Source organism: Plodia interpunctella, chromosome 10, assembly GCF_027563975.2.
Source record: "Plodia interpunctella isolate USDA-ARS_2022_Savannah chromosome 10, ilPloInte3.2, whole genome shotgun sequence".
NCBI classification, from domain to species: Eukaryota; Metazoa; Arthropoda; class Insecta; order Lepidoptera; family Pyralidae; genus Plodia; species Plodia interpunctella.
This window is the reverse complement of record NC_071303.1, coordinates 6451983-6474432: the sequence shown is the minus strand read 5'-3', so window position 1 is coordinate 6474432 and position 22450 is coordinate 6451983. Positions and strand designations below refer to the sequence as shown.

The following is a 22450-nucleotide window of genomic DNA, read 5'->3' as shown; positions in this document are numbered from 1 at the left end:
GACGAAATTGACGTGTAAATCATATATCTGTTCTCAAAATAAGTGTTTTTAAATATCAGTGACTACATAAACCAACAAAATCTGGGCAAATCATATTTCGCATCAAAGTGACGTTCCGGCAGCAAACTCCCAACGACGGATTTTCAAATCAATTTACGGAATTCGTTGGATTACCACTAAAACCAGATGAGTATTCGTTTTAATACCTATTTTTTATAGAAACGCCTTCTCTTTCATCGCTGTCGTAGTGCATAAATACATATTGATTACAATAAACCGTAAATCAAATCACCAAGATTGTTTTTAACAACATCCTGACGTAAATTGGCATTATCTGATTTCTCTCTTCGCTTGTCTATCTGGAAGTGGAGTTGATGATCTGCTCTTAATGCTACTTGCATATTCTTCTAATAAATATTCATAAATTGCAACAGTTATATTGATAAACAAATATTGATAGATACAGCTAGACTTGTGTATTTCAGCTACTTTCATAGCATTATGTCCTACGGACTATTAGTTTGGGGTAATGCAGCTGACATAGGAAAAATTTTTGTATTACAGAAAAGAGCTATCCGTTTTATTTATGGGTTAAAACCTCGAGATTCTCTTCAAGAACTCTTCAAATCAATTAACATCCTCACTGTGGTATGTCAGTATATCTTTGATGTGCTTATTTTTGTCAAATCAAATTTACATTTATATAAAAAATTAAACGAAGTAAATAGTGTAAACACTAGAAATAAGCACAAACTTTGTATGAATAGATTCAGGCTTAAAAAGGTTCGGCGGTCTTTCGTGGGTCAAAGTGTAAAATTATTCAATAAACTCCCTGCAGAGGCTATTAATCTGCCAATGAAAAATTTTAAAATTTATGTTAAGAAAAATTTAATGGATAAAGCTATTACACAATTAACGCCTATTTGACTGATAAAAACGCTTGGATCCTCCCGACAACTTTGCCACTCCACACATGATCTCCTAATTTTTATTTTACTGTTTTTTATTATTTTATTCACAATTTTGAATTTTGTTATAATAATTCGTATGGCATTTAAATTTTATTTGTAAAACATGTACGTGATTTGTGATCTTCAAGTGTCTGAATTATACTTCTATTTCGACGAATAAGAATTGTAATTATGAAGTCATGGGAATCGAGTGTGTCATGCTCACTCAAATGGTCAATCTGGTGGTGGCGTCGTGGGCCGGGTCGTGAGGTTCCCTCTATTATGGTTGAGCTACGCGATGGCTGTCCCATGCGTCAACTCGTGAACGGGTGCTGCCAGAGGGAACTGGTCATCTCGTTTCTCATATATTTTCATGTAAGTTAATTGTGTTTCACATCGATATATATATATATATATATATATATATATATATATATATATATATATTATAATCAGCACTCGGATCACAATCATAACCTGTTTTGATATACCTTTTGACTATGTACATTATGTACTTTTATATATTATTAGAAAGAAAAGAAAAAAAATTTTTTTTGTAAGAAACAATAATGGTAAGCCGATCTGGCATGATAGGGACCAACACTGTTCAAATGAGTTTCTTTCGGCATTTCTTCTCAGCAGTGGTCGTTCCGAAATGCCAGTAGTTTCTAGCTTGTGAGAAATAACTATAAATTTAAAGATTGACGAGAAAAAGTGCCTGTGAAGGTCTAATTTCTGAATAAATGATTTGAATTTGAATTTGAATATCTGTTTTCCACCCAACATTTTGATAACTTTGAATTTTTTTTCCATTATATGTGAATATATTCTTCTTTATTCTATACTAGCAGCGTCCCGAGGCTCCGCTCCCGTCTCTCCATTTCTAATCTTAGTTGGGATTGGGATGGGATGATCAAACAACCTAAATGCCTGGAACATTACTTAATAATTAATCTGTGCCTGTATTTAGTATTATTTCTTTTATTACTGTTCATGCATTTAAACAGTAACCAGATTATTTTTGTTCTAGTTCCGTTTGTGAGAAAAATAAAATTCGGATATTCTATGAAACTGTGCTTTTAGCCTCCGAATTTTACAATAAAACATTCATTATTGTGTCAAAATTTTTAATTTAACATTCTTTCCTTATGCTAATAAAGGCTTGATAAGTATTTACAAGGCTTCTCATTACAGGGCAAGGTAAAAAACTATCCAATTACTCTACAGGCTCAACTCCTGTAGTTATCACATCATTACAGTTACATATTATATACTTGGCTCTGTTACACATCGCAGGCTTTCAGCCACGTTTATATATATATATTGTTTAAATGAATATAGTTAAATAAGTGATTACACAGAAATAGTTAATAGAAAGATAACAAAGCCAATTACTACAAATGTTATGCTGACAACAGCAGTATTGCAGAGAGCTAAGTAGATATAATATCATTTAGTATCGTTACATAATTTCACACCTTCTCACTGACTCGGAATATAACCTACTAGAAAACAAATATTAAAAACTCTCCTAAAATAATTACAACAATAACAAATATGCAGATAATACACTATTCAAACATTAATCTCACTTAGTATCTCGTTAAATAGATATATCTAGTATCAAATATAAATACAAAGCTATGTAACACACTAGGCCAGTTACACACGAGGGATTTATAAAAATCGCACCAGCTTCCTTTCCTGACAAGCTACCACCCGTGGCTAGACTTGCGCCAGATGACCGCGATCAGATATACATGATATTCGTATATAAAGATCATTCTCACTAAATCAATACAATACACATCTAACAATTAGTCACAATGGCAACTGCCATAGATGTATTAAGAAATTCGTTTATGGCGCAACGATTTTGCCGCGGATTAGCCATCATCATGACGTGCATCGATGATCATAGCGCAACATCTGTGATGAACAAAGTAAGAAATTCCCTACTAGAATATTGGCTAAAAGAATAGGTATAATTTCGATAGTGAGCAATAGATTTCTTTAAATATTTAAAACTAGTAAGTTTCGTTAAAATTTACTTAGTTAATGGAATATTACTAAAGTTCACTTAAAAAGTAAACAATATTAGTAAGTTGAAAATAATGCCTTGTCTTCATTCAAATTACATTAAACATGATTTACGCTTATACATAGTTTTCAATAAATAGTAATAAAGGGAAGTAACATCATTAGACACATTAGTGGATTTGAAGCGAGAATATGATCTATTTGAGGTTACTGAATAAAATTCTATCCAAAGCTAATATATTTCTCTATTTAATAAAATTCTTCCACAAATAAATAGCACCAATCCATATTTGGCAGTACTTCATCAAGGCCTCGTGAAGTACCGCCACATATTTTACCACCAACGTTTATATACTCAGGCCAATATTATACAAAATTGTATTTGCATGTGAGGAAGCCATTTAATGCCACAAACATCAATATACATTGGCACAGTCAGGGCACACTTTATTCGTTGTAGTCTCAGGTAATGAAAACTTTTAATATAATATAAATGCAAATAATGGCAATATGTTTTCGATTCATATATTCCGCTTTTAAAATATGTATCCCAATAAAGCAACGGCAAACGCAAGATTCATGATCACTCATTCCTAGCAATGGCATAATATTGTAGGTACGATAAATAAATAAGTTACAAATAATGCGATTCAACAATTATGCAAGCAGTCTAGCGGTGTATTAAGTACGGAGCTACAGTCAAACTTATTGATAATAATAGTGCACCTATCCTACACTTTAGACGATATATTGGAATGATACATTTTCAAGAATGTTATGTTGATACAATCCTTATAATAATTCTTCTAGGTAAACGAAACATCTAATCCATAGTGAAAAATCATCAATATTACTAGAAATTGTGTTATAAACTACAATAATAGAATAATTTATGAATCTCGAAATATGGAAGGACAGTGAACAGACAACGAGTGACATCAGAATGTTTGCATAATTGTAGACGCGAGGAGGCCTACTTTACCTAAACGATTCGTATCTAACATTGTTCCCAGGCTGGTCCCACCCATGACGATGCTTGCGAACGTGCAACCCTTAGTTATGCCGAGAGTAGCGCAGCGGGCATTAGATGGCGCTTGCACTTCCACAAGACTGGAATGTCACTTATTTATTTGGGAAACGACCGCGACCGAGCGGCGGCCGGCGGCACCGGATTCTATTATTGACACGACATCGACATTTTTAAACATTCATAAATAACATAATAGTGTACGTAACCAGGTGTCTCTTCGATCGGATGTTCGTGTTTCAACAAAAACGATTCTTATGATAATTTTCCCTAGGTTTAAGTCATCGGGCGGAATGCAGAAATCCACAACTATGTTGAGTATTATTTTCAATATATACATAAGTAGATACGCCTACAAATAGAAAATAAAAATGGATTTACAAAACGTGAGCCAAGTATGTCCCTGCGTTCGGTGGCGACGGACGCTAACACTCACTAAGTGTACGAATGGTAAAATTAGACTATTTATCAACTAGCGACACAAACATACAGACTATTAAGTACCGAATAATAATACAAACTATCTAGTCCAGGAAACGGTCTAGTCCATCGTCTGCGACACCGGGTGTCGACAATAAGTCACATAGTGGAAGAGCTCATCATGCGGTCATGCGGTAATCGCGCCATGCGGCATGGAGATCAGCGTCAGGTGAGGTCGTACTCGATGCGGTCCCAGCAGCAGCGCGCGGGCGCGAGTCGCGGCGGCGGACGCGGCGGCGCGCCGCCCAGCAGCGGGTCGCACTGCGCCGCCGGCCCGCGCCCGAACAGGTTCGGCGCCCGCTCCGCGCCCCGGTAGTAGCCCTCGTCCTCGTCCTCGCCCTCGACCTCCTCCTCGTCCACGTTCATGTTCGCATCGATCAGCTCCTTCAGGTCGAACTCGCCCCGCTCCTCGAACGCGCTTCGAGAACCCTCGTTTTGGAACGACGGCAGAGACAGATCCTCCATGTAGTCGAAACTGGTTCTGGTATAATCGAGAATGTCGTTGGCGAGCGGATTCATACAGATTCTCTCGTTTTCATCGCCTATGTCCATCGGAATCTGCGTTTTGTCTTCAGTGCGGCCGGGGAGCCCGTCGCCGGATAGCAGACTGAAGAAGTCGTGGTCGGTCGAAGAGTCGGGCGCGCCGAAATCCGGGTGGAAATCTTCATTCGAGAGGAGATCTACGCTCAAATCGTGGTCGATTTCGTTGTTGTGGTGGTCGACGTTGTTGACGGATTGCATGTCAGCGTGATTCATGATCTCGTTTTGAATGTCATCTAGTTCTCTCTGCAGCTCCTCGGCCGCCAAGGAGTCTCTCACGTGCGTGTCATTCAGGACGTCATCTGTGAGCACGTCCGGCGGAGAAAACGCATTCGAGGAGTTGTTCAAATAGTTGTTAGGAACGGGGCGCGGCGACTCGTCCACCGCAGACGGCGGTAGCTCGCCGTTCTCGACGAGGATCTCCAGCACGTCATCCATTATCTGGCTGTCCTCCGTGCAGTCCCGCAGCGAGGGCAGCTGCGGGGGCGGAGGCGGCGGGGGCGGAGGAGGGGGAATAGGAGGGGGCGCCGCGCGCTCCGGATCATAATGCGAGGGCAAAATCGCGATGGGCACCACTTTGACGCCGTTGAGAATGTAAGCGGGGTTCTTCTGCTGGTGGCGGTCGTCGGCGGCGTCGGCGGGCGAGGCGACGGTGTAGAGGCGCACGACGCGGTCGGGCGCGGCGTCGGCCAGCACGAGGCGCGGCTGCTGCAGCGCGTCGAGCTGCGCGCGCAGCTGCGTCATGCAGATGTGCGCCTGCAGCAGCCGCCGGCTCTGGTCGCTGGCCGCCGCGCCCGCCGCCTCGCGCCTCACCGCCTCCATTTGCTGGCGGGAGGCCTCCAACTTCCTCTCCAGCTCCTCGATCTGCCGCCTCTGCGATTGCACTATGTCCTCCGACGCGTCCTCTAGCCTGGACTCCGGAGACGCGACCGACGCAACGGACGCGACGGACGCGATTGAAGCTATTGAAGCGACAGACGCCGGCGACCGCGGAGCTTCCTCCTAAAAGAAAATTTTTATTTACGAATACAAATACAGATACTGTGATACATGTTTGCGATAAAGTAAACCATGCATATTCTCGTGTAAAATAAATTCGATTACATGAAATTGTTTATCTTCATTATTTGGTACTCAATGTCTCACGAATCGTATTTATAAAACTTAAAAGACTTATTTTTGTACTGCTATGGTACTTTACCTAAGGTTTTGTCCACAATTTGGACTTAATTTACAATTTTAACTATGTCCCAGCTTTGGTTCACAGTGATACTGTCTTATTTTGTTATATAATATGATTTACATTAAGACTGTGAACTTGATGGTAGTTCACATTAATAAATAAATAAATACATTTTAAATTAAATTATTTATTACTTTCGTAACGGCATGATAAATTATAACTAATTAAATTATTTATTTATTATAGTCAGTAACTTGTCAAAAATTATTACAATGTGAGAATGGAATTGATTCTTATTAATAAAATACCTGTTTGTCCATGAATGATCGCAGTCTTTGAATCAACTGTGGCTTGGGCCCCGATACTGGTAAGTTGCGGCGTTTGCACTCGGCGCGTAAATCTGAGACTTTCATGTCCTCGAAACGAGAAACTATGGTGAAGGAAGCGAGGGGCGCGGGCGGTGGTGGGGGCGGGGGAGGCGCGGGGTAGACGTCCGAACAGTCAGACGCCACAGACGCGGCGGGCGACGCCGGCATCAGCTGTAGTAGCAGCTGCTGTTGTTGAAGCAACAGCTCGTAAGGAGTCTCGACAGACCCCGGCGGCGACGTAGACTTCTGGGCGTTCGGAGGTCCTTTATACTCGTGGAACTTGAAGCGAGCTTTCGGTTGCTGTTTTTGTTTATTTTTCTTGCGATTTTTGTCCTTGCCAGGAGCAGGGTGCTGCGGGGGAGAGGCGACGCTTGCGGGGGAGAGTGTCGAAGGTGGGGAAGGGGATGGGGAGACTTCTTCGGGGGGTCCGCAATAGGAGGAGGGGTGTTGGGGGCGGGCGGAGGCGCCTTCGCTGGTGGCCTTGAAGGCGAGGATGCCGGTCTTCACGGCAGTCTCAATGTTCTCCTCGGTGTGGAGGATGTTCTTTTTGATGAGCTCGAGCGGGCCGGGTCGATGCGACAGCTGGTCGTTGAGCTGGTCCGCCAACCGCGCTTTCTTCAGCATCCGCTGCTTCTCCGCTAGGCTCGGATCTACGTGGCTCTCCTACAAACATGAATCATTTTGTATTGACCATTAGAGTATACAGAGGTCGTCTGAAAAAATGCACCTGGTGTCTTGGATGTTTATCTATATCATTATATAAATGTCATAAAATATAGATTCATATCCAATGAAACAAGAAGCCAGCTTACATTATGGCTCATTAAATGAAATAATTTGTCCCAGTATCAATTCAATATTCAATTGCATAAAATCGGATAATATATACATTATATTATTATAACTGAGATTATATGCATAGTTGGTAGATACATGAAAGTATCTAAGTTATATATTTCACTGTTTTCTTAATTTCCATAAGTATTTTTGTTCATACGAACATAGGCTAGTAACTAGCTATAAAATAAAAAAGAAAGACGCACCTGTTCCAAGATATGTAATCGTTCTAATTCTTGGCGGTCCGGCCGCCGTTGTATCTTCGCCTTGAGTAAATCTCCAGTTTTCGCTCTTTGTAATTGTTTGCATTGTTCAAAATACGCTGGTGGGGTTTTCTGAGCTGTAAAATTAATTAAAATCACAAAATAGGTTAAATCTGACAAAGAGCTTTTGCTCTATTATAAAATAATAATCTTTCAAGCACCTCTCTGATTTAAATAAATCCGAAAACATTTTTTCATGAAAGAATGCCAAATGCTCTGTCGTCAACTCGGTACATAGCTGCAAAACGCAGGGTATTTTTCATGTAGCGTCTTAAAACCTCATTAGCAGCGGGTTTCGGATCGTAAATAAAATAGTTTCGCCCACGCGGAGACTGCGCGCGCGCAGCGGCCGCGGGCGCCTGCGACGCACCCAACTAATTACCCGGCTAGTATAGCAATCACTATGATTTAATTACTTTCTTGTGAACAAACAGAGCGCACAAATAGTTTGTATTGCAAAGTGGCGACCAAGATTTTATGATGTGAAAACTTCTTTATTGAGAAACTTTTGTAAAACTTGTATAGACGAACTGTGAATTTTATTATTTGGGTATTTAATGAGATTGAGATGAAACGCTCAGGCATGTGATGCTCGTTCAGGTATAAACTCTGCCTTCTTCCAATCCTTCGAACGCCTTGCGGCGCCCTGCCGTATGCGGCATTACATTCTTAACTTTTAAATACTCAAGAACAGTTAAGCAATCAATCAATACATATAATAAAACAGTAAAATAAGTTTGCCTGTACATTTAATATATTTTAATAAAAAATATTTAGGGCGAATAAGAGACAGTAATAGAATAAGAATTTTAAAAAATAACGTATGTTTCCACTAATCTAACTTATCTCCGGAACTACTGGACGGATTTGAATGAAACTTTTGTTGTATATGCTATGAAGCCAGTGCAACATATAGGGACTGGAACAGTTTATGCCTTAGTCTAACGGACTACCAATAATAGATATCGAAATAACGCCTTAGCAAAAAATATTCAGTCTGATGAGCATTCATTGATGAGTTATAAAAATCGAGAATCGAAGAGACTTCATTTTACTTATTTCATAGTTTAGGATTTATTTACGTTTACAATTTATGATAAATGACGGTAACATTTTAGGCCTAATTTTCGATGGCAACGGATCATATAAATAATGTTAGATAAAATCTGTCCAGCTGGTTTGGCATAACTAAGTAACAAACATCCTTACTTTCGTATTTATAATTCACTAGAGTCATGAGACCACGCGAACCCAGTCAGGGGCATCAGCTAGTAAATAAATACCTACATCTACAATGTATAGGTATGAATATTACTTACGAGGCATAATTCCTTGCGCCACGAGCTGCGTGATAGGCCTCCTCATCATCAGCTTTACTTTCAATGCTGTCAAAATAAGAATAATTAAATTAATAACATGTATCTTTTCTACTAACAGAATACATTATGCCGAAATTGGAAACTGTTTTCCTGTAGCTATTAATACATCCGTCATTGTATGTAATTCATTAACGTGGGTAATCATAAAGCATGTGCAATGCATACATCGAAGACTCAATAGCTATTCATAAGTGATCGTATATGGGTTCTCCTTTTGCATGCAACAATGGGGACTGATTGAATAGCTGTCGCATCGGAAAACACCAGTATTATGACGCGGGTGACGGACTTTGACGTCGATTATCGAGTAAGCTGGTCGACGAGATCGATCGAGGCACGAATATATCGATCAAGTCAACAGGAGTGGCGTAGGCGAATAGAGCTCTATATTCATGTTTGCGTGTAGACAAGCGGGGAACATAGCGACCGGCGGACAACGCTGGCGCAGCGCCAAAATAAATAAACACTGCACAAGGAAACTAGTGTTATGCCGCGACCGTATTACAGACGAAACATTCACTACCACTGCGCCGAATATTGTGGGTTACTGGGCGTCTCCGCAACACTCGAATTCGTTCGAAACGGTTCAACTGTTCGTTTATATGTGATGGCGGAACATGAAAACATCAAAGCCATGTGCGAGAGTAGTTAAAATAAGTAACTACGCGAAGTAAGCACTATATATACTTTATACATTATAATGATTTGTGACCTGAAAAAAAAAAACATCGTATTTTTTTGAACTTAGCGACATTTATAACGATTTCTGTGTACGTTATTGACAGAATGGGTCTTTAATGTATTTATTTATGTACGTACACAGCCGTCGTCGCGTTGTTCTTGAGGCAAACAACGGATGGGAGTTTATTTGTCAGCAACCGCTGGCCTGTGCGATATGGCCGGAAATGCTCACGCAGCTAGCATACTAATACGAAACGACGACGACCTCAGAGACCCGAGCCTTTCTTTTGTTGCATTCTAAATGAAAAAGTAAATAAATCTAAGGATCTATCGTAAAGCGCTTTAATTTGACTAGATTTATTGGTAATCTATCTTTGAGTATGTTATTGCTAACACTGGGGTCAGATTTTATTGAAGTCGTCTAAATGCTTGATATATTTAAGAAAACTTGAAGTTGTGACATGAGTTTTACGACTGACATTTAGTGACAATTAGCTGCATACACACTAACTAGTTAAGTCAAATAATTTTAATTTATTTGAACAAAAGCTGCATTTGAATTATACGGAGAATTCGAATTGTATAAGCGTTATGTCTACATTGATGGTTACAATGAGTAATTGCAGTCTGTAGGTTGTAGTTATATACACAATTATATTTTTATTGCTGGAGCTTACATTAGTATCGTTATAAGCGAAAGTAAGTGCCATAAATGAGAAAACTTTGCAATCGCATTACTGAGAACTGTGTTACTTCCCATGGGAGTCAGAAAGAGGTTTATTGAATGGTATTCATTAAATTGACATAGAAAAGTTTAAAATAACTTAAATTATAATGTTACGTCCCTTTCTTTTGCAATATCTGTTTTACAGTTTTGAATAAACGAAATAATTAAACAATATTTGGAAATATATTTGGAAGCTAAAACTATGTACCTAATGTCCAGAAAAAACATGTCCTCGTTGACATTTCCATTTTCCTACTGGCAGACAACACGTGTTTTTCATCATGAGCTCCACTTGTTATGTTTTACTTATCATGCCATTACAGATGCAATAAATATGAGGGAACAGTAACATTTTGACATTATTATGATTTGTTGCAGCTCGTCGCTGGCTGCCGAGCATTCCGTGTTACATAAATTTAAGGTAAATAACTGACTCATTGACATTTATAGACGACAAACAAAATACATTTACCATACAACCGATTTTTCGCGTAGGTTAATATTGATTTTTTCAATAATATAGAAATTGTTATCTTAATTTGCAGAGCTTGATGAAACACCGAAACAAAGCATGAATTTAGTGCATGAGAGATTATATCGTTAATGATGTTTGCAAAAAAGAATAAAATCGATTTCACTTATGATAAGCTGCAATGTCGTCTGGGGCTCAAAAAGTGTATTGTTTTTCTTGGAAATATATAAATAACAAATAGTGTCTTATGGCGATACTAACATTCCTTGTGCTTGCCCATGGCCGGTTGCAGTGGACTGTCGTCGACGACCACCTTGGGCGGTGATACGCGAGGCGAGCTCGATGCCTCGCTGGCCCCGCTGCCGCTCGCCTCCCGCCCTGCCATCTCCTCTGCGCCCGAACTACAAAAAAGAAAAGCAAGAGCCATTGCAATTTTAGCCAGAATAAGTTGACGAAGAAAACGTAAATTTCTATAAAGAGTAGAAAATGGAAACTTAACGAACAACATATTTTTGTCATTGCAATACCAAATAGTAAAGTCAAGCTGTAGTCAATAGTAGTTATTTCAGAAGTAATGTTTCTATGAGCTGTCGTAAACAACGTGTTTCCTGCGGGTACAACTCTTATTTATGAATGGTATAGGATACATATCCGCACTCTTATGCAATATTTCGAGATGATTAGTTTAGTAGAGAAAGTGTGAAAAGGCAATAAACAAACTTTCTCATTTATAATATTGTTGGATTACAAAGATTAACTTCTATTCATTTAAAAGAACCACTTGCACACTTATTCTAGATGTGACTCAGCGTAGTGCACTTTGATAGACAAAGCAACCTAAATTTTCTAATTTCCATGTGAACATCTCATTCTGATTCATCTTGCCAAATTTAGAATTATTTGCATTCCATTGCATAGTTTTAAGCCCTATGTCACCTTAAGTTAAGAGAGTTAATCTTAAATTAAGAGGAAAAAAATAGTTTTTATTATTATTATGAAAAGTGATTGGTACCTGAAGATATCGTCAGAAGGCGGGGAAGCCGGGGTGCGCGGCGGGGAGACCGGCGAGACCGGTGAGGCGGCGCGGCTGCGCTCGCGTTTGTGCTGAGGCTTGAACCACTCAGGGTAGATGGCGCTGAGCGTCTCAACCAGGTCGTGGTCCAGCGTCACCCGCCACGAAGCGCGCTGTTCCGAGCCCTCGGACCCGCTGCCTCCGCCGCACACTGATCGGCTTTCTGTAAAAATATAAAAAATAAGAACAGATAATATAAGAATAGTCAACAGCTAGATACCCAAATTCATTGCAAGTTCGGCGCTATCACTGCGACAAAACGATGCAGGATAACTTAATATGTATTTCAATAAACGTGATATCAATATTTGTTCTCACTTTCATATAAACCATTAAAATTTGGAAAACAGTACTTATTAAGATTTGACTGGATTACAACTCTACATTATTGGTAAATGAAAATGCTCCCGGGGCCCACATCCAGAGGTCATATTGTGCAGGCGGTTCAGATACCTAATTTGTACTGTTATATCTAGGATTTTGTGGCACGATAGCGGGAGCTGTGGAAGCATGCAAAATAATGGTAACGTCTGCTACTTCCGTGAGTTAATTAGTTTATTTCTGTCCTAGACACGTGTTTTAACGTATGTTCCATATACTATTTTCATATCTTTGTACAAGAAATTCTAACAAAGAATTCTAAAGGAAACAATAATTATTAACGTTTAATAATATTACTATACTGACAAAAATCTAATTCAAACTAGAAAAATTACTAACGGACTACATCACATCCCAATTCAATAGACCACATTTAAAAAGTAAACGTTGGGTGCGGACCGAGTAAATCGGGTGCGGCGATTGCGGTGTGATTGTTTACAACACTGATTGTTTTGGGTCCTTGAACGCGTTTGCGATAGCTAAATGTATTATCTGTGGCTGAAGCATCAGTTCTTTGATGCATTGCCGAGAGCATCGTCGCTTTACAACGAACTTTACGATAATGCCAACGAGCGCGTAACATTCCCATACACTCGCACTGTAATAGGAATAGCTCGGATAGGAGCTGAATTACTAACCGGCGTAATGTAAGAGCACGCCTATGTAGTTCAAGTACATTCGTTACTAAAATAATTCAAATTGATCTTAGTTCACGTCAGAAATACCTTATATATTCATTGATCAAGAGTCTAGCTAGATCAATGAAGATAAATAACTATAACTCTAGATTGTAAATTATGTTTTCTAGCTAACTATCAGTCTATCAGTATTTTTTTCCAAACGATGAATTCCGTAAAAGCGTGAATGTTTTCTGTATCTGTACGCGATGAAAGATGGTAAGGTTACGTAATGTTTAAAACTCGCAATAAAGCCGAAAATACGAGGGGGAATAAATAAAACATCTGTCAGCTTACGTGAGTTATGCAATATAAAACTAAAAGTTAGGTAAACACGTGCAGACTTCAAAAACATTCAATAATCTATTTTGTTAAAAAAATTGCAGAAGCAAGCAGTTTTACATGTCGAAAATTAATATCTAGGTTATATTTACATCCTAATTTTCATGTAACATAGTTATTACCTAATTTTTTTTTTTAATTCGAAATTTTTGTATAAAGGTTAAAAAAATGATACTTACAGACCTTATATGACGACTAGGTATGTTATAGATAACTTTGTTCTCAACACCCTACCTACGTTGTTGGTACAATCCGTGGAAAACAGATAATTTAATAAGATAAACGCCTGTTACGCATTTTTACGTCGCTATTACCGAACACATTTTTGTAAACAATCTCCCTCACGTGTTTCTGACTCATTTCATTACACAGTTTGCTGCAAATGCAAATTATGACAGCGGAAATCGGTTTACTTTAGTTTTATGTTGTATGCCTAATCTAAACATACATAAAAGCCAATTAATAAAATCATATAAAGCACAAAATAAATTACTGCAGACGATATGATTAGTACGAAATTAGGCTTTACTGGCCAGATGATAAAGATGGTAATGATGCTATAAGCAAAGAAAGACAAGTCATGTCCCTAATATAGTTTTAGATGTATTGAATCCACTCCACTCACGCATATCCATCGCACGACATTCGCTGGGAATGTTCCCGAATCGAGCAATATCGTTGGATGTTTTTCCTCCGTCGTGAGTAGGGGGTAGTCATCGCACTGATTTGTATCGCGTCAACACCTCCCACGCCAGTCGCTGCATCAGAATTTTGTACCAAATGGAACATACTAGGTGTTCGTAATGTGATGAGACATATGCGACATTTTTAGATGCAAACCTTTACCTATTCCTAGCGAATAACAAGCTGAGCTGTCACGAATTTGGACACGTCTTCAGATATTTTAATTAAAGCAAGCACATCACATCATATTGCTATTCGTGTTTGCGTATTCGACATAAATACGACAACACTGTGATAAAACGTGTGAAGTGCCATCATAGTACGGCTTGTTTAATGTGCAACGATAAAAAAAATAGTTTTCTGTATATGCTCACTTTAAAAACTATGAACATTATGTATGGTGTATAGAGATATATTTTCTTTTCTCTCGAAGCGAATGCAGGTCAAGGCGAGGCTCTAAGACAAAATAAAAACGACGACGCACTAGAAGAGTTCGTCAATCTTGTCAACGCAGGCAGATTATGTTCCTTTGAATGTGACATTTCACTGAAATATAGATTGTGCTGAGTCGAGAGAAATAATAAGCCGAAGCCGAACATGCTTGTGGTCAAAAACTCTTACTTAATCACGAGAAAAAATAAATAATGTAGGTTGATTGACGAGTACTCTATAATATCATTGATTTTATCTTTTTGGAATTTTTTACAATAAAATTGGCCAATGTAATAGAATCCGGTCCTGGAAGACACTCCATGTAATTGAAATACACTCATAATAATCTTATTCTGTATGTATTTCGTTTCGTTCGTATAACCATGAAGTTTATTAATACTTCTAAAGAAAAGACATCAACGCGTAGTCGTTAGTTGACTTTCACAAGGACTTCAGTCGTTTGACCTTAGATTGTGAATTTGGAGGCAATTGAAGGTAGTATGCCCATAGATATAATATTTGACGTATACAATATTGAATTTCAAAATTTTAATCAGGTAGATCGAAAAATCCGGATCTCGATTACTATTGACAGAGATTAGGGAATAAACAGATAATGACATTCAAAGTTTTCGTACGTAGAGAGATAATAAACAGAGCAGTAGCTTGCATTGTACGTCTCCGGTCACATGAACGCCTTTGGACGATGTCTTATAAAACTGTCTCATCTAAGCTTTTTCCCGGTTTCTTCCGTCCACTTTCCTACATTTTTGCCTTATAAAACTGTGGTACTATCCATTGTGAATGGCAAGTTCCGTGAACGTCTACTACACCGGAGGCTGTGACGCTGACGTCACTTGTGCACACGGCACTGGGCCCACGCGTGGGTGCGCGCACCTGTCTTCGCCCACGATTTCATTACAATGTTTTTAACTGACCATACGCACTTATTATACATATAGAATAACCATTGACAAGTCAATAATAAATTAAAGGATTCATTGACAAAGAATTAATAAAGGATTCTATTTCACCATTGCAGCTCAGTTTGATGCTTTTTTGTTCCACTCACGACCACCTGCTTGACCCTAATCATAGAGTATAACAAAAGTTGATCCACTTCAAATTCTAGCTTTAAGCTGCAATTTATCAAGCTTCTTAAATTTCAACTTCAAAACAAAAAAGAAAACACTACTATTGCAAAGAAGTAACTCGGTACAACATCCGATAAATGGTTTAGTAATATCTTACAAAGATTATCTAAATTTAGTATTCTGATGTTTGTTTTCCGTCACGCAAAAACTACAAAGTACATAAAAAACATGAAGTCTGCCAAGTTTTTGGCATAATCTGTGCTTTGGCTAAGTAGGTCGCTCCCAGTTGTGGCGTGTATCAAATCGCATTCAATAAGGCGTATATTCCAAGACAAACAGCAATAGTCACAAACCACTTTAGCGCTAGGCTAAATATGATTTGTAGGACGGATCTCCCAGACGCGACAAAGATGTGTGGGGAATGACCCCGATATGCCTGTGACGGTGGCATGGCGGAACGACACACCTCACACTTAGCCTGTTTTGAGACTAATTGTAATTTATAGTTCATCATACATCGGCGTGTGGTTTCCGCCCTAGAATAGGCCCACTTCTTATCTTCGGCAACAACAGCATTCACAAAGAGAGTCGGTCAAAATATCCGAGACGAATCTCAAAACTTTAAAGTCATTTTTACGCGGACCACAGGCATATCAGTCTAAATAAGATCTATTTTGAATTTTAAAAGCATGTGTGACATGTATATACCAGTATAAGATTATTTGTTTTGATTCTAAATACTAGCGTAGTAGTTTAAGACCGTAAACTTTGTTTGAATCATGCGTGCCCAATCAGTGTTCACTGCGGTTCGGACATAACATATATCCTTGACACAGTACCAGCGATGTACAACAATAAGTCTTCCGCTAGTGAAGTCGTGCATGAGATGACTCATTGAAAAGATGAATGTATGACAGATATACTGTCAACCAATAACGGTAAATCTAATAATATATTTTCTAAAAAATGGAAATGTAGCACACAAGTAATTTAAAATTAGTTAGTTGATTTATCAATAAGTAAAAATGCCATGTTTTTTGAGAATGTATAATAAAAAATATGCTTAATAAAAAGCGTTACTGTGATTTATCTTTGTTGCATACAAAGAACAAATTATCGTGCTAAATTTAAATTACTTAATTACTTACTTATTGATATTAGTTAGATGATTTATTAATAAGTAATAATGCCATCTTTTTGAGAATGTATAATAAAAAATATGCTGAATAAAAAGCATTACTGTGATTTATCAATTCATTAAGATTAGGCAAAGACGCTCCTGGCGCCGCCGATGCCTCGCCGGGCTCTCCTGTTGCACAACATACAAGTTTGGCTGATCGCACTAGGCTAAATTCGGATCTCAATTGACTTTCGTAAGTCGATGAATGAATTCGCCAACAACGGCAAACGTCTAGCACGCTTCCTTCGCAATCTGCTGATGGACGATAGCACAGCACCTCACGATGCCGAATATATTTGTAAATATTGTAAACCACTACGCGGTAGCGATACACGAAGTTTTAATATTTAATGAATTGGTTGATTAAAACTATAATTTGGAGTCACTGAACGGGAAATCAATGATTATGACGACACGACGTCGATGATACGACTCGACATGTCAACACCCATAATTAATGCAAAAGCTCTCCAATCCAGCTGAAATTAGAGATTTAATCGGATCCAAATAAACAGATAGTAAATAGCACAGCTCACTGTGTGCCTGGTGAAGCCGCAATCTACAAAATATTAATAAATGGGTTTATGGACGATACGACGGACGTCGGTAAACAGAATTTTCTCATAAAAATGTACATTGTTATCGAGATATACGCAATATCGGAGATCGGAATTGCGTAGGTCTGCGGTTTAGCACTTCTAGACAATAGGGAATATGAATATTAAGAAAACTTTAGGCATAAATATATCGCCAAAGTTAGAATAGCTCATTCGTTTACAATCCATCGCATACCGCGGCTGTATCCATAGCGAGCTGATGACGTAAAAGGATGTTTTCAGCGAGTCGGCAACCGTGGCCGTCTGTTTATCGTCGAAGCACAGTTAGCGCGCTGTAGAGTTCGCCTATGGTGAACTGCAGCTGTAAAAACAGCCAGAATTACCACTTGTACCATTCGCGAGTCGCAATAAGTGGATGTGTACCACGATGATAGCTATCCTTAACCCGTTACGCAAGTGATGGCCGCGCCCACGTGATGGAACTGTAATGTTGTAAACAAGTGTGTAGAAAAGCCCACAGTTTGCAATTACGGAGAATCGGAGTAGAGCCGTAACAGTAAAGTAATAAACAAAAGTAATACATTTGTTTATTACTTTACTTTGTATCATACAAATAATGTATAATACAAAATGAAATCGATACAAAGATTATAAACAAGTTGAAAGGCGCTTTTTGAGCTAGATTCAAGTAGGGATAAATTCAATATTTTGGCCTAACGTGATCGCTCGTTTTACTTTGTTCCCATATCCCAAAATACATTTCAAATGTATTTTGCACATTGTAATCTATAACCCACGATAAACGTGAGTAACAAATTTATGTGTTTCTGACAAAAAATAGATTTTTTGCGATATCATAAATAACAGCCGAATACACTATTCTTGGCTATCAGTGTGCAAATTTTCAGGGTTTGCGAATTTATAAAAGAATGTCAATTTGCCAACTGTTAACTGCCGACGCGATAGACATTAAATTAATCTAAATAAAAGTCAATTACGTAAGAGAAAATTCTTATGTAGTATTATGCGATGATGCGATTTGAGTTATTTTTAAACGTTCATTTGTAATAAATGTTTCCACGCTTGAAGATTATAATTTTCATTCAAAATATTGCTCCCGTACGAAAACCCACGACTCTCGCATTCGTGTTCTCATGTACCTACTACCAATTATTTAAAAATACGTTAGTCCCGTCGACGGCTAAACCATAAATTTAAGGAGTGTATAAAAATATCGGGTAAAATTTCCCAGTCCTCGCCAAGCTGTAAAAATATTGAATTTAGTAATAGAAAATTCATTAGACTTTCGCATACCTGTATCCATTTTAATTGCTTTCTGGCAAGCAAAGGTTCATTGAAGTCTCAAGCAACATCTACTAGCGAAGAACGAAAGAAGTCAACATAGCAACATTACAAGTACAACATTCTTCATATTTTGACTACTAGTAGTAGTATGATATGTCACCCACTAAATTAAATCAATAATTTATGTGATTCTATATAGTTTTGTGGTATAGGCGTCATAAAGTACAATGACCGGCCGAGACTTATTTCGTCAAATTTATCAACGCAACAGTAAAAGAAAAATCCAGATACACTTCTTAATAAAAATTGGGATTGAAACTAATATTAAAAACAGTGACGCATATTCTATAGATATGACGAATAAATTAGAAAAGCTAGCAATATATTTCATACACAAATCATTTTTATAATGATTCGAAATAAATTTGAAAAATTGATCATACAAAAGGCTGATTTTATTCGTTTACACGTGTGAAACAAAAGAAATATAAGTCCGTAATTTCCAGCAACTGAGGGTCAAATGATCGTATAAAACAGATACGTTACACTGGTACAAATTACGAGTATACTGTATTATATGTATTTGTATGGTTGTATTTAACTTTCACGTCTTTATGTGATTCGCAAATGTGCATTATGTTACCTTGAAGCGGCCACAAAGCCGTAATTTTTTTGTTATTGCATTCAAAGGTAGCGTGTAAACTGCTTTACGAAAATAAGGAGTTTCTCGGTGGAAGAGTAGATTTTTATATAAGAGATAAAGTTGAAGAATAGCTGCAGCACGAAGTAGCAACCGCAACCTTGGCGTAGCTCGACGGCCCGAGAGGAACAATCACGTCGACTGATTAATCTGGATTTATAGTCATTGGCAGCCGGGCGGAACACAACACAATTAACTGAAACACTTGTAAATTGTCTCACAGACTCACTGTAAAATAACTTTCCAAGCTATCTCTTGCTCGACAAACATTTCCTTGGCAACATTTGACATTTGGTTGGACGATGTTTGGTTGAACAATATGGCCGCTTCACTACTGCTGAATTAAGTGCCAAATTAAACATCGTCCATCAAATGAAACATTTGTATTTAACGTGGTCAACTTTCGGCCGGATTAATTTCTTCATGCCCACGTATATCTATTATTAACACTCTTACTCGTTAAATAATTGGATTAACATTTTATTGAACGAAATATTTTTTCCCTACAGTCGACAAGATGTCAAGTAACCCTGCACAGACATTTATGTGGCATGACCACCACAAGTACTACCACCACAAGCGATGAATTTTCAATGAATTTAGGTGATGAGCGCTAATGATTGTACATTCGAGAACTAACTTCCATATTTATTTATTCAAACTTTGTTGACCCAAAAGTACAGAGCAAAACGTTAATTGTGTTATCCGTAAAATAATTGTAGTTGAAAAAAAAACAGCATATGGCTGTAAAAAAATTGTAGTTGAAAAAAACAGCATATGGCTTTTTTTTTTCACGAAAATCAAAATTCTTTTACGAAAATCAAATTCAGGGGTAAGTAAGGATAGAAATATTGTCGGCGCTGACGCCGGTTCCGTCGACGATTGTGATGATGTTCACACGTGTTGCCCTCCATTCATTCGTCATGTTTCACGTGAGTCTACCCAACAAGCTCTGGCACGATGCCGCGTGACGACTTACGATACAATATGTATGGAAATCATCAAAATCTTCACGAACTCCGTCACTATTACGATAAAAATTTCTACTTAAATTTTTACTATACAGATAGTATTAACAAAATATCTAATGATTATGATCTAGTTCGATGTTACTTAAATCACCCCGTCACAGGAGAAAAACCTGATGTTGACCATAATTCTTAATTATGATAAGACTTGAACATAAGAATGCTTTATACCACAAGTTCTCATTCTCTTAGCGTTTCTCTCAAGTGTTTCAGTTCAAATTTATAAACTCTACCATTTGTTAGTTATTATCGTTTCAAATTCTCAAAATTTAATTACTAATTATTAATATTATCGCATGATCTTATTTTGGCGGCGGTATGAATCGACACATGTTATAAATGCATTCATTGAAAATAATTTCATAACAGAAATAACTAATGAAATCAATTTTGGTCTACAGCCAATGAGAACACTATCCAGGTACAACAAAATTTAGAGTCCTAGTTAAATCAGGCACTAAAAGTGTGGATTATTTTATAGCATCGACTTTATGAATAAAATTCAAAAAGGAAACAAGTGAAGTCGTCATGGCTGGGGAAAGAAATAAACTAAATAGATGATGAAGATATCGCTAGTAGGATAAGCTATAAACATACTAGCGGAATAAAACCTGATGGCACAGAATGGAAGCTGAAGTCGATCAGCCTACATTACAGCAATTCAGCCAAATAACAAACGAGCAAAGCGAGTGCTGTTTTAGGTCAACGCTGAACAAATACCAAACGGGTCGGTCGGACGCTTCCGTGGTCTATTTCTGGATTGCATATAAACGATGCCGAGGACTGCGTTCTGCGTTTGCTCTGCGACTTTTGGCGACGTGAGTTAAACCACTAGTAGTTGATGCTATTGTACACAAAAATACCGAGTTTCATATGCAACGTTGTTGCAGGTACAATATGGAAAGAATGTCCTTGCCAAAGCCAGAATTATAATCTCAATAAAAATTTAAAAAAAAAGAACAAAATATTTATCCCTAGCGTACATCGATACATCACGATATTACACATGGAAACCATTTTGTATAATGATAAATCATCCTCAAAGCGTAAAGATTTGGCATAGATTGCGGAAGTAATCATTCGAATTTCGCAGAGGACGGCCCGATTGAGGCGGTCGACGTCTCCACTCCTATAATCTAAATAAGGAGCAAAAGTTCAACGGCCGTGCCGACTAGGAAGAAAACACCCAGAGACAGCACGCTGCTTCTTGTCACGAATCTAATCACTTTTTATCTTGGCGACATTATTCTTTATTTAACAACGCATCGGGCAATCAACCCGTCATACTGGTCAAAAATTACCACAAACGCATAAAAAAAATCATTACTGAAAAACAATTTTCACGTTTGTAATATCGATGTTTACAGGACTTAAAATATAATGGGAAGGTTTTGCAAAAAGTACTTGGGTGCAAGCTCTAATTTATATAAATCTAGATGAATAGCAAACAAGAATTCCATGGCGTTATTTTCATATGGAGTTCCTAGTAAACTTCCAGTACTGCAACATATCATAATAATGAAACATTATCAGCAATCAAGTCATAGCAAAATTTACATAATGCAAAATTTCAGTGTTTCGATTAAATTAATTACCCACACACTTTTACTTACCAATAGTACCTGTATTAAAGGGTTAAAGGATCAAGGTGTAGTAAAAGAACGAAAAAGTCATCATTGTGAAAAGTAAAATCATAAATAGGTCACTATCCGAGAACCGTTACTGGCGTCACCTGTGCCAACTGAAATATTTGTAAACTATGATATTTAGGATTCATAGAAAATGAGTCAAAATGTCAAAAGTCGGGAAGAACACTTTCCCTTGGCGGCGGCGGTATACTGACGCGTATTACGTATAGCTTTGGCAAGCGTTAGGGCGTGAGACAGGAATTGCGTAAAGGTGTCGTGAACACTTCATTCGAACTGTCTCTGAGAAACTTTTCAAGACGAAAGTACTGAAATACCATTAGCGTCCGTCAACAACGATAGAAATAGCATGTATTCAAAATACCGTCAACAACTTAATTGTTAATAGAATGGGAGTACAATAGT

General features: G+C 38.0%; 1 protein-coding gene across 2 annotated transcripts in view; it reads right to left on the bottom strand.

The window, feature by feature from the left end:
* Window positions 1-2060: 2060 nt before the first annotated feature.
* Mrtf (Myocardin-related transcription factor) overlaps window positions 2061-22450 on the bottom strand; it is a 36286-nt gene continuing 15896 nt past the window's right edge. For both annotated transcript variants that reach the window (XM_053750315.1, XM_053750314.1), the window contains exons 2-7: window positions 11960-12182; window positions 11209-11348; window positions 9008-9073; window positions 7632-7765; window positions 6529-7251; window positions 2061-6039 (exon numbers count right to left, since the gene is read on the bottom strand). In XM_053750315.1, the coding sequence (XP_053606290.1) occupies window positions 4663-6039; window positions 6529-7251; window positions 7632-7765; window positions 9008-9073; window positions 11209-11332 (2424 nt within the window). In that variant the 5' untranslated portion in view covers window positions 11333-11348; window positions 11960-12182 and the 3' untranslated portion in view covers window positions 2061-4662. The remainder of the gene's footprint in view (window positions 6040-6528; window positions 7252-7631; window positions 7766-9007; window positions 9074-11208; window positions 11349-11959; window positions 12183-22450) is intronic.